This window comes from Narcine bancroftii, chromosome 1, assembly GCF_036971445.1.
Source record: "Narcine bancroftii isolate sNarBan1 chromosome 1, sNarBan1.hap1, whole genome shotgun sequence".
NCBI lineage: Eukaryota > Metazoa > Chordata > Chondrichthyes > Torpediniformes > Narcinidae > Narcine > Narcine bancroftii.
The window spans coordinates 293498630-293516987 of record NC_091469.1 but is presented as its reverse complement, the minus strand read 5'-3'; the positions used below and the strand labels follow the sequence as shown (position 1 = coordinate 293516987).

Sequence of the window (18358 nt, the reverse complement as noted above, 5' to 3'; positions counted from 1 at the left end):
CAGGGTCAAGAGCCGATAGGACAAGTGTACTCAATGGAGGAGGGGTAAGAAAAGCACTTTATCAATAAATGGAGTGTAAAATCACAAAAGAAAAAGACGGATAACCCCATTGTAAATCATATGATTAGAACATGGCAAGAGATTAATGAATGTATAAGAAAAAAAGTCAGGATATCAATATAGCACCATTATTTAAAAATGTGCTATTGCCTATGAACATAAGTATTAAATACATGTTATGACAAAGGCATAAGATATATTATGTCCCTTGAACAATTAAAACACAAATACAGAGTGGCCAATGGGACTTTCTTCTGTTTTCTCCAGCTTAGATTATTATTAAGAGAAAGATGGGGACCAACGCTGACCCCATCTGAAATTAGTGAAACTGAATGAACGGTCTGCATGGGGAATACACCCAAATTTATAACAAAAATGTACTATGCTCTCCAGAGTGAAAGTTCAAAACCAGGGTTGGAGAGGTCAAAGGAAAGACTTGGGTGTGGTGATTTCAGAAAGAAGCTGGTCAGATTGGTGCAAGGACAGCATGACATCAATTATAAATGCAAGATATGGACTGGTTCAGATTAATTTTTTTACACTAATTATCTTACCCCAAAAACATTACACAGATCAAAAGCCGAAATTTCAGGGATGTGCTTCAGATGTGGCATTGAGACAGGAACTCTCCTACATGCCACGTGGTCGTGCATGAAGGTGAAGCCATTTTGACAAGAAATTGCAGAAAAATTAATCAGAATTACAGGAGTGGCCTTCACGGGAGACCCGGAGCTGTATCTATTTGGTAATTTCATGGAAATGAGCAACAAATTGAATAAATATCAAATCTCATTTATAAAAATAGCACTGGTGGTCGCAAAAAAATGTATTGCGATCACTTGGAAGTCCGACTCCCCTCTACTTATAGCACGATGGACCGCGGAAATGAACAGCTGCATACCTATGAAAAAAAATCATATATAACTTAAAGATTAAATACGACACTTTTGTAAAGGTCTGGCAGCCACAAATACAGTAATACAAAGGGAAAAAAAAGTTATAAATGTAACTATTATATATACAAAAATGTAGTTTCCCCAACTGTACTCTATATTCTTAAAATATATGCAAGCTCTGATGGTGAATGGATCTGTATGTAGTGGGGGGGTGGGGGGAAGGGACTATTTTGCTTTTGTTTTGTTTGTGGTGTTAGTAAGAAAAAAAGTTTAATACATTGTATATTTAAAATGCTACTAGGTATATTTTTGGAAAAAAATCAGAAATAAAATATTTTTAAAAAGGAGCCAATAGGGTATCGCAGAGAAACTTACTTGAAAGCAGATCCAGAGGACATAGATTTCAGCAGTTGCCCAGCTGAAGGATGGAGCTCGATCCCACAGGTCACGAATGCTGGACTTGCCAGAGTACAAACTGAGAAGTGGGCCGGAGAGGGCACATTGGAACTGGTCGCATGACATCACAAAATAGAAGACAATGAATGGGGCACAAAGGAGGAGAAAGATGACAGAAGCCAGGGAAAACCAATCGACATCCCTGTGAAGACAAAAGCACAGGTATAAACATGGCAAGGTTGCAAGGGATTTCAGAGAACTAAAACAAAAATAAAAATGGACCAACAATCACATTTTAAAATCGGGCACAATTCTGATTGTTTTTTCTCCATTGTCCTCGCAATGCTACTGTCTCATGGGTAACAGAACAGCAGAGATCTGTTCAGATTAGCATCGGTCATAAAGATCATTGGACCCACTCACCCAGGAGCCAGTCTACATGCCACCTCTAAATGAAATGCAAAGATAAATCAAAAATAAAGTGGGCAAGATAGTTCTCTTTAAATTGGGTCAACACGTAGATTTTGCTGGGTCAGTGAAAACTGATAGAAATAAAGATAAAAACTGCAATTTAGAAACTCAAGAACTGCAGCTGCTCAGACATGGAGTGATCAAAGACACTGGAGAGACCCAGCCACCTGGAGAGAAGTGGTTTTGGGTCGGTTCCTTTATTGAGCAGGAAAGCGAATTATCAAGCTCAAAAAGGTGGGGCAGGAGGTGACGGGGCAGTAGACCGAAGGTGGCAAGAACATTTCTACAGGTGTACCTGTCTGGTTGCATCACTGACAGATATGGAGGAGCCAATATGCAGGACAGGAGAAAACTCGAGAGGGTTGTGAGCACAAAGCATCAAGGGCACTGGTCTCCACTCCATTGTGGAATCTTAAGAAAGCATCCTCTATCCTCAAGGACCCCCACCACCCAGACCATGACTTCTTGACTCTGCTACCATCAGGAAAGAGATAGAGGAGCTGAAGCCGAGCATCCAGCAGCACAAAAACAGTTTCTTCTCCTCTGCCATCAGATTTCTGAATGAACAATGCGACAGAATATAGATATGTTTTTGGGAGATAAATTGGGGCAGGGTTTGCTAGTGTCGGTCACATACAAACACTTTAAAACAGATCTTATTTAAAATACTGGAACTCTGCTAATGCTAGATATGCCGGGGTCCCAGAGCCTTTGCAAAAGCTTTGGAGAGTGCCCAAGAGACTTCACTAATGGATTGTTGTTTACAAAAAGGCAACAAATGAAAGAACTTGTCGGAACAGCATTCTGTCTGCAGTGGAACTTGCTGTTCTAAGACGATCATTTGGTTTTGCAAGCAGAGAGAGTCAAAGAGGCTTTTCTCTCTGAGGGAGAGAGAGAGAGACACACACACAGAGATCAGTTCTACAGTTTTACAGTCAGCAGGGACTGGAACAGGACAAGGTGGCAAGCCTGTAGAAAAACCTCATTTGGAAGATGGTTTGTGAGTGATTACTTCAGCCTGGTCAAAGCCCATGTGGTTCATGCAAGAGGAGACGACTGGCTGTCTAATGTTTCATATGAAACAGGAGAAACAAAAGGCACTTTGTGGTGGTCTGAAAGAAAGAGGTTATCATCTGGAGAACCCTGAGGGGGCAAGTTTCTTCGGCAAGACATGGAAATGGCTGATGGAAGTAAATCAGTTGTGGCTGTCCTGGAACAACGAATCTCTTTCTGAAAACTGATAAGAACCTTCCTGAGCGGTAACCATTTACCTCTCAAGCACCAAAGCCTAGTGAACTTTATAAATGTTAAATTCTGTGCACAGTATAAGAATTGCCTGCAACCAGTGAACTTGGAGGAATGAGAAGTGAGATTGGATTATGAACCAAAGAACTTTTCTGAAGTTACACACACATTACATACATGTGTGCTTAGAATTAGAAGGGGGTTGTTAGGTTAGTTAAGTAATAGTGATAAGTTCAAGGGTGTTTAAAAATAATTAAAAGCAACTTTTGTTTAAGTAACCCTTTATCTTGGTGAATATGCTGAGTTTTGGGGTCCTCTGGGCTCATAACAATAAATCACAGACATCACCGCACTTCACCCTATTTTCTTTCACTATTTGGTCAGTGTACTTTATGACCGACGGAGGCCACAAAATATTGCACAGGAACAGGCCTTCTGCCCACTGGCCAGTGTTGACCTCGATGCCAATCTCATGATTTGCTCCACAATTTATTCACTGACTCAGAGACACTGCCTGGCCAACTGAGCACTCCCCAGTTTTAGTTCCAATATCCAGCATTTGAAGAATCTTGCTTTTGCATTAAGAGAACAGGCCTGGGAGCTGGACGCCCGCATTCAATGCAGTACCAAAAGGAACAGTGTTAATAACTGACATTGTGGAAAAAGAAAATAAATTATAAGGAAAGGGAGAGGCATTGACTGGCAAGGATATCGAAGTACATTATAGTACCCGATGAGGTATATTTTCAGGGCCGAGTACTACTTACAAAGGAAACCTCAAACTCGATTGCAGGCTGAAGAAAAAGGAAATTAAGGAAAAGCATGCGTTTGAAGAATAAACAGGTAATTCAGCTGGACTAACTTTTGTTTATGTACCTTCTCAATGGTTTTTTGAAAAGTTAACATTATGAAACTTTTACTGCAACCTATACTTGTTAGGACAAGCAGAGGGTTCCAGCCCACATGCTGATGTGCTGTGACTGCAGGACGGATCTGTAAAGCTCCTGAGCTACTGATTCATTGTGGGGGGGAGAAAACATCTCTTAAAAGCAAAAATCAAGCTCTTGACATTTGTACAGAAGAGTTACAAAACAGTTAAATCACCACAAAGATTGTGGTATATTGTTTAATGCACTGAGTAAATATGCAGCTCAAAGATTATCAATAAAGATTGATTTCATTGGGTTCAAGTTCAAGTTTATTGTTGGGAGCAATGAAATGCAGTGATAGAGGCCTCATACACAGCACAAGAAGCAAGAAGATACAAAAAGTGCAGAGTTACAGATGCAAAAGCAATAGGATTTTGCTCTATTGATGTCCAATAGCAATGAGAAAGAACCTGTCCTTGAATCTGGTTGTGTGTTGAGGTTTGGGGGGGTGGGGTGGTGGTGGAGAGAGGTGGGGAGGCAGTCGGGGATGTTGAAGAGAATATGGCTGGAGTGAATGAGTCTTTTAATATGCTGGCTGCTTTTACAAGGCTACAGGAATTATAGACAGTACTTGATGGAGGGGCATGGGGGGATGGGGGTGGGGTAGCTTGAGCAACATTCACAACCCTCGGCTGTTCCTTAGGAGGAGCCTGAGGTGGAGCTGTTCCTGTACCACACAGGGACTCACCCCGATAGGATGGTTTCAATGGTGCACCTGTAGAAGTTGTTCAGGGATGCTGGGGCCATGCCAGATTTCCTCCGACCTCATTGGTGCATTTGTTGTAGGTGCCTATGACGACAGGGCTCATCAGAGTAGACTAGTGTAGGAGGTTAGATTACAAACGGATCCAGGGTACACCCTAGATTGAAAGGACGGAAGGATACGGAGGGTGGTGGTGGAGGGTTGTTTCTCAGATCAGAGGCCACAGTCTCAGAGAACGGTGCTGGGTCCACTGTTGTTTATCATCTACAGTAGAAGTCCAACAATCTGGACCACACGAGAATCTGGACTTTTCAAAACTCTCAAACTTTTTAAATTTAGCGGGATTTTGTGTGTGGGTTTGCATGCATAAGCACCACAGATGCACAGTGGCAACCATACTTAGCATACACCTTTACAATAATGGATCCGAAAGTAGATAAACTAGAACATGGTGTGAGCAATACTGTTCTAACAGTATTGGAAAGTCTTCAATCTATGATCTAAAAAAAGGCTACTGCAGAAGAGACCATGGAAATGGTTATTAAATTTGTGGAACAGAACTATAGCTTTGAGACGTTATGCATGTGCATAATCTTATCACAAAGTAATGACAAAGTCATAAACAAGGTAATAAACTAAAAAACTTCAGCCCGTATTTGGGTTTTATGGGGTTGAATTTTTAATTCAACTGCACAGTAGTGGTGTTACTGCAAACCATGGTAAATGACTGATCAATTTTGTTGTTATGGGTGATCTTCTCCTTCTTTCTTCCTTCTTTTGGAGTAGTGGGATGGGTGGGTTAGGGAAGGGGGAGTTGGAAGTTGTAGGGGGTTAGTTTTAAAAGATCATGTATGTACTTTTTTAAATTAGTTTTTAATTGTATTTTTCAATATAAGCATATCAATAAATAACATTTTCAAACAAAAATGTAATGTACTGAAGTATTTAAAGAAAGCAAAAGAAATGTCAAGCAAATGTAGTAGAAGCTGCAAGTCTCCTGTCCACAGGCAGTGCCACTTTATTCCTCTTTAAGTTTGAATTTAACAGTACTGCTTGAGAATGTGGAAAATCACTGAGGTCTCCCTTTCCACTACAGATGATGTATACTGAGAGCGCTGTCTAAAGAGGGCTCAAGGAATTATAGAAATCCAGGGCACAGTATATTAAACATCGAAAAGGAGCATCAAAATCAGGACTGTAAGGGTGGGAAATAGTTTCTTCCCACAGTCTGTGAGACTGATTTAAAAAGTATCCTGTAATGGGGACAATCAACCCAAATATTCATGTGATATTTATGTACTGTGTAACGTGTGTTCTTGTGTGTGAGCCATGGAATGGAGAGATGCTGTTTTGTCAAGTTGTATATGTACAATCACATGATAGTAAACTTGATGGTTTCACTCACTCACTTACCAGGCTCTGCCCCACTGTCCCAGTTGCTCTTTCTCACCCAAACCAGCTCCATTTCCATGATCTTTCCTCTGTCGTTTCACAGCTCCGGGTGACTGTGTAGCTGTCATGGCGTCTGTTGCAAAAGAGGACACCGAGAGCTGAAGGTTAATTTGTGTGGAAATAGAAGCAAAGTTATTATTCACAACTTTATCAGTCTGTTGTATAAACAGGTTGTTGTAATTGCTAATTTGATACCCATTTTCTTAGAGGACTTTAGTGGAAGACAAGCTGGAGTGTAGTTATTTAAAGGAAATGGTGAAATTACTCTGCAAATCCTAAAATCTGGTGTTCAAAGCTCCAATATTACACGATTATATTGTGTAATAAATGTAATATAGACAACATACGTCAACCTTTGTCTGCAGTAATTCAATGAAGGAGTCACCGTGAGCATTGCCCAGCACCCCCAATAATAAGAGAAAGAGAAGCAAAAGAGGTTCTCTTCAGTGACACTGAGTGTCTGTGGATTCGCCTCCAGTGCTCCTGCTGCCTCCTGTTCAAGCCATTGGCAACCTGAGTTCCAGATCCAAACCTCTAATATGATCAGTGAGCTTTCAGCACCCGAGTCCTTTGAGAACCCCTCTTGTCCTTAGCACCTCTCAAACCCTAGTTCTGAAACCCGATTCCCATGAACCAGCTTCCAGCAGCCCGCAACCTGGTGTGAGTCCTTTATCCACCAGATGCCAACAGCCCATAGCCTTGGTGGGGCCTTCAGCTGCTGAGCCCCTCGCTGGTCTGCTGCTGTGATGACCTTCCTCTAGGATTGCATCCCAGGCTTTTCCTTCTCAACAGGGAGCATTCCCCAATTTTTTGGTGCCCTGCTCCTCTGGAGTCTGCAACCCCTTGTGGTCCACTGCCCAGCACTAGTGCCACTATATTGGGCACAGGCCTCCACGGTTACAGGGTGCTTAAAAAAAAAGTAGTCTCCTCTAATAGGCTGCTTAAAAGCTGAAAGCATCACAAGCAAGCAGTAGGATCCTGTGGAGCAGTGCTGTGTCTCTACTCCCCACTCTCCTGGGTCCACACCAGAGGGCGCAGAGGAGACTTACCAAGATGTTCCCCGGATTGAAGAACATTTCTTGGGTAGAAAGGTTGACTGAGCTCAGACCTTTCTCTTCAGATTGACGGAGGATGAGAGGTGACTTAATAGAGGTAGATAAGATTATGAGAGGCTATTGGACAGCCACCAACTTTTTCCTGGGGCAACAATCACAAATACCAGAGTTTAAGGAAGACGACATGGGTAATTTTTTTTTACAGCGAGAGAATCTGGAATGCACTTGCATTTAAGAACTTTCTTGAGAAAAATGATTCGCAGCATTCAGTGAGAGAATTGCTTGGGGTGAAATCAGAGTGAGGACTGTGTGGTGGTTGCTTGGGGGAAAGAGATAGCCTGGTGGGGCCAGGTTGGGCCGAGGATGTTAGTTTGATGATTTTATGACATCGGCATGGAGAGGTGGGTGGAGTGTGTGATCAGTGACAACCCATTATGGCAGATGCTGTCCAGTGTGGAAAGATAACTGCTGGAGTAACTCAGTGAGCCAGGCAGCATCTGTGGAGGCAGAATAGTCAATGCTTTCTGGCAATGACATTTTGAGGTCTCCTCAAATGTTGTCTGACCTCTATCATACCCAATTTACACCTTTTATCTGTTGGACTGACCTCCTACTCCTCCCATTCATCTCCTTTTCTTGCCCCAGCCGTTAATTCAGACGCTTGCCTATTTCACACATGCCTTGAGGAAGGGCTCAGGTCCAAAAAGTTGGTTATGTATCTTTACATCCTCTGGATGCTGGGAGACCAGCCAAGTTCCTCCAGCAATTCTGTGTTTTGACTACAATCACAGCATCTGCAGACTTTTGTGTTTCACTCCTGAGATGAACCGACAGTGAGGGGTTTTTTGTTCCAGTTTCCAACACTTTTGTTTCCATGGTCGGGCAGAGGTTTAGTTCAGCATCAGGTTTATTGTCATGAACACTCGCCATTAAATTTGTGGTTGGCGGCAGCAGTATGGCACAGAACAAGGTGCAGCATCACTAGTAATTGCAATTCTGTAAATCTGACATTTAAAAAAGTAACTTGTGCAAAAGAAAAAGAGAACATGTGAGGTAACGTCGACTGGTTCAACCAACCAGATTTCTGAATTTTAATCCCTGAGATGAATTTTAATCCCACCAGGCCAGGTAAAGGAATTTAAATTTGAATAATTAACCAACTCTAGAATGAAGAAAACAGTTCATTGATTAGATTGTCACAAAAAAAAACACACATAGCTTACCAATGTCTTTCAGAGTTAAAACTCCAGACCCACCATAATATTTCGGTATTGTTAGAGTACATACATGACATCACATACAACCCTGAGACACTTTTCTCTGCAAGAATGACCACTTATTGGTACAGGTACACAATCCTTTATCAGGAACCCTTCGGGGACAGTGTATTCCGAATTTCAGATGTTTCCAGATTTTGGAAAGCCAGATTTAAGCTTACCCGAATTGTGCTGCCAAATCCACCCCCACCCCCTTCCAGTCACACTGCAATCTCCCTCCCCCTTGCTCGCCCGACTAACGCTGCCGGTCTCTCCCTCTCGCTCGCCCGACTCTCGCTGCCATCTCTCTCCCCACTTGATGGTTTTTGGAGCTTTCTGGATTTTAGATGTCCAGATAAAGGATTGTGTACCTGTAGTTCAAAAAGACACCATGCACAGTGTATATATGTAAACAAATAAAGAACTGTAAATAGATAGTGAATGTAAACAAACTGTGTAACACAGAGAGAATTTAAAAAATCAATAATGTTGACGAGCAAGAGGCCTTAAGTGAGTCTCTGATTGAGCTTGTCTTTGAGGAGTCTGATGGTGGGGGGGGGGGGGGGGGGGTGGGTAACAGCTGTTCCTGAACCTGGTGGTGCGAGTCTTGTGGCACCTAAACCACTTTCCTGATGGCAGCAGTGAGAACAGAGCGTGTGCTGGGTGGTGTGGATCCTTGATGATCACTGCTGACCTTCAACTGAAGTGTTCCCTGTAGATGTTCTTGATAGTGGAGACAGTTTTGCTTGTAATGTCCTGGGCTTTGTCCACTACGTTTTGGAGGGCTTTATGCTCAGGGGTATTGGTGTCCCCACACCGGGCTTTCCACCACACATTTGTGCTAAATAGGACTGTACATCAAAAGCATATTTACTAAAGAATGGGAAACAAAAATCACAACGAACTGCTGAAAATACTCAGCCAGTTGAGCAGCGTCGATGGAGAAAGAAACAACAGCTAATATTTCACAATTTTGACATCAGTTTCAGAGGGAGGGGAAAGGCCCATAATCGGGTCAGGAACTGAAGAGTGTGAATGACGTAGAAGTGCTGGGGGTATGAGCTGAGAGCAGGTGGAACTTGCTTCATTCGCTCTAATCCTTTGTTTTTATAATGTTTAATCCACTGTCTACAGCCATCAGGAATGACCTAAAATAAGCATCTCAGAAAGACTATCTTGGATGTTCATTATTTAACAGAAGGATGAAGGATTTGCATTTGTATCATCTAAGAAGTGGACTAGAGGGAACTGGAATTGGAAGATGTAAAGAAAAAAATCAACATTTCAAGATTACTAATAGTCACCAAAGAAAGTGATTAAAGTAAGTTTATTTATGCAGGATTTACATGAGCTGATTTGCCACAGATAATTTGTTGCATAGAGAAATTGGATTAATATTTAAAGGTGACATTGAATCTAGTTAAAGATCTGGTCAGTGGGACTAGGAGGGTGGGGATTTGTTACGGCATGGACTAGTAGGGCCGAACTGGCCTGTTCTGTGCTGCAAATGGTTATATGGTTATATCTTATTCACAGCCTGAGGGTGTTCCCAACAGGAATGGAGCACTGTATGAAAAGCAGCAACCAGTGTGTGAACAGCAAACTGACTTTGAAAGAAATATAATGATGCCCAAATAATCTATTTTAACACGGACAGTTGTAAAGGTAAAGGTTCCATTATTGCCACATAATACTACATTTAGAATCTAACATACATGAAATTCTTTAACTTCCATAAGGAAGACAAAGCCGCCACTTTGTCCAGTGCCCCTGACAGAACTGAGGCCCCAGCGAGGAACAAATTCACGATCCCTGGGTTTACGTGACCAGTGCTCTAACCATTGAGCTATCAATGGCTCTAGAGGCATAATTTTTATCCATTCGTCTTTGATTAAGTACCCTGCTCTTCAACATTTTTTTAAGAATGGATTTATTTTTGTAAATGCTTGAGGACAGAGCAAGATTTGATTTTACATTTTGTCAGAATGCTTCTGATGGTACTGCTCTCAGCATGTCCTGTAGCATCAGATCGACCTTGGTGATGGTCAACATAAGCAAATTTTAGATGACATGACAGCAGTCCCCATCATAAGAGAAAATGTTTCAGCATGTTTTCTCCTTGTTAGAACAAGGACGGGTCCCCCCCCCCCCCCCCCCCCCACATAATCAGGAAGCTGGGAGAAGGAAGGGATAAGGTAATGCAAGAGACAAAATGCTTTGCAATTAACACTGTCAATGCTGTGTTCCCTGCTGATTTCCTCCTGCACGTCTGTGCACAGTTATTGCACTTGACTGCAGCATCGGCAAACTTTCTTGGTTAACTCATTTACCAGGAGATGTTGAGATTAATCACTTGACTGCAGCGTCTGCAAGACTTTCTTGGTTAACTCATTTACCAGGAGATGTTGAGATAACTCGGTTAACTCATTTACCAGATGTTGAGATTAACCACTTGACTGCAGCATCTGCAAGACTTTCTTGGTTAACTCATTTACCAGGAGATGTTGAGATTAACCATTTGACTGCAGCGTCTGCAGACTTTCTTGCTTAACTCATTTACCAGGAGATGTTGAGATTAACCACTTGACTGCAGCGTCTGCAGACTTTCTTGCTTAACTCATTTACCAGGAGATGTTGAGATTAACCACTTGACTGCAGCGTCTGCAAGACTTTCTTGGTTAACTCATTTACCAGGAGATGTTGAGATAACTCGGTTAACTCATTTACCAGATGTTGAGATTAACCACTTGACTGCAGCGTCTGCAAGACTTTCTTGGTTAACTCATTTACCAGGAGATGTTGAGATAACTCGGTTAACTCATTTACCAGGAGATGTTGAGATTAACCACTTGACTGCAGCGTCTGCAGACTTTCTTGCTTAACTCATTTACCAGGAGATGTTGAGATTAACCACTTGACTGCAGCGTCTGCAGACTTTCTTGCTTAACTCATTTACCAGATGTTGAGATTAACCACTTGACTGCAGCATCTGCAAGACTTTCTTGGTTAACTCATTTACCAGGAGATGTTGAGATTAACCACTTGACTGCAGCGTCTGCAGACTTTCTTGCTTAACTCATTTACCAGGAGATGTTGAGATTAACCACTTGACTGCAGCGTCTGCAAGACTTTCTTGGTTAACTCATTTACCAGGAGATGTTGAGATAACTCGGTTAACTCATTTACCAGATGTTGAGATTAACCACTTGACTGCAGCATCTGCAAGACTTTCTTGGTTAACTCATTTACCAGGAGATGTTGAGATTAACCACTTGACTGCAGCGTCTGCAGACTTTCTTGCTTTACTCATTTACCAGGAGATGTTGAGATTAACCATTTGCATTCTGTTTGGGCATGTTGAGGAGATACAACCTTCCATCTGTTTAAAATGCTGATAGTGTTATAGATGTATTTCACCAGCACCTTTGTGCACTGTCTATTGCCTCATTTAATAACACTTTAATACGCTTCTTAGACAGTTCCTTGGGATCATGGATTCTGCACTCTTTCCTTCAACCTGAGGCAACCAGCATTCAAATTATGCAGGAAAAGATCTTTATTCGACTTTGATTCAAAAGAATACTAAACTTTTAAGATCTGGTCAGTTTTCAGATGCACCAACTTGTCTCTGCCAGTCAGGACTAGCAGGGTGAGGTCAACTCATTGATGCTTTGTTTTCAGCGCCACATTTACATGTAATATGAGGGTGGAACTGACGGATCTTTGGCATTGCTTGTCAAGTCTTCAATGATTAAAGGAGAAATCATGCAACATAGAACTGGCAATCAAAACAAAAATGCTGGAAATCAAAAAATACAGTGAAAATTCCCATTATCCAGAATTCAAGCAACTGCAAGAAAACAGGTTAAGAGCTTTTGTCATCAACACAAACAAAGTTCAAACACCAGATGGCAGTCTTACAGCAAAAAATTGGAAACCAAAAGGTTAGGAAGAGATTGGCCAGACTGCATACTAATTACAAATATCATAACAATGTAGAAGAAATTAAAACAAACCCAACACCATCTCCTCCCCTCCAATCCCAGGATCTGACAGCTGTTGGATAAGCCAACAACGTGCTCAGCAAAATTAATATAGCAAACCTAAACATTACTCCCTGCTGGTTAAAGTGTTCCCAGCTCCAATATTGCTTATGAAATATCCCCAATGCTTCAAAGTACTTTGAACTGATAAAGGAATCTTATTTAGACTACATCACAATACAGAAAAGGGAAAAATAATGAAAACTTCTCATAGAATTCTAAACAGCATTAATTTTTAACTGTTTTAAAAGAAAAAAGTATGTAAGAGTTTAAATATTCTTCTCAAGAAAAAAAATCAAGTAATACATTAAATTAATTATGAGAAGAAATGTTTACGTGGAAACGAGCAGGATATAGCAGAGAAGGTTGAACCCCAAAAATATACAACTCCGACATCACATTTTTACACAAAGCTCGTTGACTCATGATTTCTGGACAATGGTCTTCAATGATCCTAATCAGCTGACCATGATAATCAGGTTTTCCTCTCCTACGGGCTTCACGAATTAAAAGCTTTTTTGTTTGATACCAATGCATCCGAATAACTGAATGTGGTTTCTGCCCAGATGCAGGCTTTGGCAACAAGGAACAGTGTGCTCTATCGATCTCCAGGGGAGAGAGAAACAGCTCTTATCCAAACACAGAAACAAGCAGATCCAAGAAAAAATTTGTAAGTTGCCCTTTCTCTGTACACTCAGCAAAGGCCAAAATGTGCACGTTTTGATGTCTACTCTTAATTTCCAAATCAATCACTTTTGCCATTAACTTCAAGTTATTATCTATAAATGTTGAACAAGTGTCTTCCAAATGCTTAAGACTGTTTAAAGAAAATTCCAAAGAAGATAGACACCTTGTTCCTTAACAGAGAGGCAAACTTGATCGAGTTTATCGTCAATTGGACTAAGCTGAGAATGTTGAGTTTTGAATTCCTCAGCGATTGATAGTTTGATCTGAGCAAGTGCTTCAGAGATAGACTCCAAGGATGGACTGGCCAGCATTTCTTCCTTCCTTCCAGTCTTACTGCTTTTTGTAGTCATTTTAGAAGGAAATGACTATGTGCAAGAAGGAGAGAATAAGAAATCTGACATACTTAAGCCCCTTTTCCACTGGCACCTTGTCTCTGGAATTAACAGGGAATTAACCAGTTAAGGGACAGTGAAAAAGGAAAACAATCAACACGCTGGCGTCAAATAACATCAAATCACACTGGGGACTGACGGCCTCGACCCCTACTCATGCCCCCGGCATCAGCTGATGCCAGCGTGCTGATTCAACCAGTGGGATAAGGATAACTTCCATCCATTCCATTCGAAGGTAGACTCTCCAAACCCCAGGGATGAGTGTGTTCAGTAGAAAAGCAGTCAGCGTCTCAGTTAATGACAGACCAGTGGAAACAGCACAAATGGCTTCCTATTCCAGGACACTGCTCAGCTAATTAACTGGGATGCCAGTGGAAAAAAAGGGCTTTAGGTTACATAAAAAAGAATGGAGAAGTGAAAGAGTGTAAATTGCACAGGAGCTAGTGACTCCATGTCACAGCCAACCAGAAGTCAGTCATTTTTTAAATAGTTCTGCAAAGTGCATCGGGAAATTTTTTATGCATTAAAATGTGCAAACCAAATTGAAATTCTTGTAAAATGGAAGCAGCTTCAATTAATACACAGTGTATGCATGAGCTTGTTTAACTCCATATATAACTTGACCTCCTGAATGTGGTCAATGCATTTGCTGTGTTTCATGAAGCAGAAAACCAAGGATGAAGCACAAATCTAATTCCTGAAAAAGAAACAAAAGTGCAGAATGCAAGGAGCAGCTACTTTCTCCATCACTTTGCTATTATCACGAACAATTAAACAATTTTTATATAATACCACGTAATATTTGCAATATAGGGAATGACGTACAGATGGAAAATGGCAATTTGACCATGGTCAGTCATTGAGGATGGGTGTTTTTCCAACAGGAGGGAAGTGCACAATGGTTCCTGTAAGGGTGGGTGATGGACCACTGTCCTTCTTAATTAGTTAGTTAGTTGTTCGTCCTTCATAGTCGAAGATGACCGTGGCGGGGCGTGGCAAGATGGCGTAGAGGGAAGACATGCAGTTCCACCTTTCCCCAGTTAGACTTATAAATACCCAATTTTAAAACCTGTAAAAGTGGTTAAAAATAGTATTTACAGACTTTGGAAAAGTGGAGGATTGCAATGGCTACAAATGTGAAGAAATCAAAGACTCAGTTACAAAAGAAATTACCTTTTAAAAGTGTTGAAGAATTGAGGCCTACCTACCAAGTTGAAACCAAGGAGTCGTCGACTGGAGTTCCCAAGCCTCAAAGGACCCCTGCTCGGCTGGTACCGATGGCACGTCCGCAAGATGGCGCCGGTTCTGTGACGAGTTCGGCCGGCCCTGACTCGTGCCCCCAGGAGCCCAGGCGCGCAGGCGGATCTGCCGAGCGGGGACAGACTCCCGAGCCCGCAGTCGTGCCTGCTGATCTAGGGGCGCGCAGTGTAGCATTAGAAGACGCATCTGCGTGGTCGGTGACTCTCCCAGGCATGCGCGGAGCGTGGCGAGTCCAAGAATTATTAGAAAAGGTATGGGCTGTGGGGGAGCTCGAAAGACGGTGGGCTGAGGAGGTCGGCATGCTGTCAATGGGTATCCAGACCCGCAGCCGCATGGGAAGAGGAACCACTGTATCAGAAGAGGAAGAAAGTACAGGAATTATTTTATTTTTTTGGTACGTTGCTTTTTGTGATTTTATTTAATACCTGATTTAGATCTTCCCAAAACTTTTTCACTTTCTCACATTCCCAAATTGCATTACTGGAATCAACACAGAAAGAATATATGGGGACTTGGACCAGAGAAGGTAGGCCTCAAGGGGAACTGATGGAACCTGGACCGGATTCTGTGTTTACAATATTGGAAGGGATTGCTCATCAAATGGAAAACATGTCAATGCAGATGTCTTCTCAGATAAATCAAGGATTTATGGAAGTGTAAACTAAAATGAATAATATGTGTGAAGAGATGACGTCTATGAAGAAAGATATGACTGTAGTTAAAAGTGATGTTAGAAGATGTATAAAAACAGTGGATACTGTACAGGATAATTTTTTTTAAATTGAAGAAGCTTTTTTTTGAATGTAAGAATCAAGTGGATCGTAATAGAGAAAAAAATGGAAAAAGTGGAGGATTCTTTAGTGGATTGGGGGATTCAGAAGAAGGAATTACTTTTTTAAAATAATTTTTTATTTTTCACTCTATGAACCATATCAACCAAAATACATACAAACATTTCCCTCTTAAATATACTCAGTGGCATTTTCTCCCCTTTTTTCCCCCCCTACCTTCCCTCTCCCCTTCCCACCCCATCCAAAAGCAATAAACATTCAACATATACAATAAAACCATTAAACAATGTCATCACACAATGAAAAATAAACAAGAAAAATGTGTCATCTACTTTTACACATTGGATCAAGTCATTTTGTCTCCTTATCATTTTAGGGGGTGTTACGTTCCATGTACGGTTCCCAAATTTATTCAAATAATGTGACTTTATTTTTTTAATTAAATGTTATTTTTTCCAATGGAATACATTTATTCATTTCCATGTACCATTGCTGTATTCTCAGGCTCTCTTCCGATTTCCAAGTTGACATTATACATTTTTTTGCTACAGCTAAGGCTATCATAATAAATCTTTTTTGCGCTTCATCCAGTTTGAGGCCTAATTCCTTACTTCTTATATTACTTAGAAGAAAGATCTCTGGATTTTTTAGTATGTTGTTTTTGTGATTTTATTTAATACCTGATTTAGATCTTCCCAAAACTTTTTCACATGCCCAAATTGCATATACTGTTGTTCCCATTTCCTTCTTACAGTTAAAACATCTATCTGATAATGTTGAATCCAATTTTTTAAACTTTTGGGGCGTGATATATAACCTTTGTAACCAATTTAACTGTATCATGCATAACCTTGTGTTTATTATATTCTTCATAATTCCAGAACATAACTTTTCCCATGTTTCATTTTTTATCTTTATGTTTAAATCCTTTTCCCACTTTTGTTTGGGTTTATAGCTTATCTCATCATTTTCTTTCTCTTGCAGCTAATGTACATGTTTGTTATAAATCTTTTAATTATCATTGTGTCTGTAATCACATATTCAAAGCTGCTTCCTTCTGGTAATCTCAATCTGTTTCCCAATTTGTCCTTTAAGTTGATGGCATGTAAACATTGTACCATGAGTTATTCCATATTTGTACTTCATTTGTTCAAATGTTAATAAATTATTTCCCAAAAAACAATTTTCTATTCTTTTAATTCCTTTTCTCTCCCATTCTCTAAAGGAAAGGACATCTATTGTAAAAGGGATTAGCTGATTTTGCATCATTAATAATTTTGGTATTTGGTAATTTGTTTTTTTTCCTTTCTAAGTGAATCTTCTTCCATATATTGAGTAAATGATGCAATACTGGTGAGCTTTTATATCGTACCAGCTTTTCATCTCACTTATAAAATATATAAAGTAGATGCAGAAAAGCCTTTGACAGGGTAGAATGGAATTATTTATTCAAAGTATTACAGAGGTTCAATCTACCAGAAAAATATATTAATTGGATTAAAGCATTATATAATGGATCATTGGCGAAGGTAACAGTAAATGGATATGTATCAAACTAATTTAAATTAAGTAGGTCAACTAGGCAGGGATGTCCATTATCTCCCTCACTGTTCGCTTTAGCAATAGAACCATTGGCAGAACTGATAAGAACAGAAAATAAAATAAAAGGGATAAAAATAAAGGAGGAGTATAAAATCAGTTTATTTGCAGATGACATCATAGTATACTTAACAGAACCAGAAATATCAATAAGGGAACTTCTTCTTTCTCTTCTTCTGTGTCTGCACCTGTGTTTGTATCTTCTTCTTCTCTTCCTTGTATCTGTGTCTCTTCTGACTTTCCTGATGAGCTGTTTGTCTCACTTTGCTGGGCTCCTTCTTGCTTGGCTTCTTGCTGTTGGTTCTCTTCTTCTGGGCTACTCATCTGTTGGGCCTCCTGCTGCTGCTCTTCTTTCCTTTCACTCCCTTTCCTGTCGCTTTCCTCTTCTTCCAGCTGAGAGCCCTGGTGTTGGGCTTTGCCTGCTCCTCGGCTGAGCCCCCCATCCCATTGGTGTTCTCCTTCTCTTTAGTAAGTGTACTTTTGTTTGGCTCGGAGAGCCATTTTTGCAGTCCTGCAGTTGGGGGGTCGCGACTCTGCAGGGTCGTCACCAACCTCGGAGAACAGGTTCTTTTCTCCATGACGGCTCCCTGTTCCTTCATGTAGGTAAGGCCTTCTCCTTTTTCTTCCGGCGTCTTTTCCTTTTTTCCCCGTTGTTTTTACTTTTTGTATTGGGTGCCATTTTCTTTCTTTTCTCCACAACTTTACCTTTTATTTGTTGTGTTTTGTATTTCTTGACATTTGTATTTACTTTATTTCTTCTTTTCTGGAGAGGGCTGGTATTCCCCTACCGGCCACTATTCCATCACGTGACTCCTCCAGAAGAAGGAATTACTGAAGAAGATTGATTCATTAGAGAATCAAGTTCGAAGAAATAATGTAAAAATTGTAGGTCTCCCAGAAGATATGGAAGGTTCAGATCCGGTAAAGTTTTTAAGTAATGGATTCCTAAGGTACTGGGCAATGAATTTTTTCTGGATGGTCTGGAGTTAGACCGGGCACATAAAGCGTTGAGGAAAAAACCATTTCCAGGTCAACCACCACGAGCAGTTTTTATTCGTTGTTTGAAATATCAAAGAGAAATTATACCATGAGTTGCAGTGCAGAAGGCGCGGCAAAATCAAAC

General features: G+C 40.8%; 1 protein-coding gene across 4 annotated transcripts in view; it reads right to left on the bottom strand.

Moving 5' to 3' along the window:
• dhcr7 (7-dehydrocholesterol reductase) overlaps positions 1-18358 on the bottom strand; it is a 38357-nt gene that overhangs the window by 10512 nt on the left and 9487 nt on the right. For 2 of the 4 annotated variants that reach the window (XM_069904649.1, XM_069904661.1), the window contains exons 2-3: positions 6114-6225; positions 1332-1554 (exon numbers count right to left, since the gene is read on the bottom strand). In XM_069904649.1, the coding sequence (XP_069760750.1) occupies positions 1332-1554; positions 6114-6220 (330 nt within the window). In that variant the 5' untranslated portion in view covers positions 6221-6225. Of the gene's footprint in view, positions 1-1331; positions 1555-6113; positions 6226-8430; positions 8604-14793; positions 15039-18358 lie in introns of those variants that run through there. The other 2 variants (XM_069904641.1, XM_069904656.1) reach the window with 2 other exon arrangements.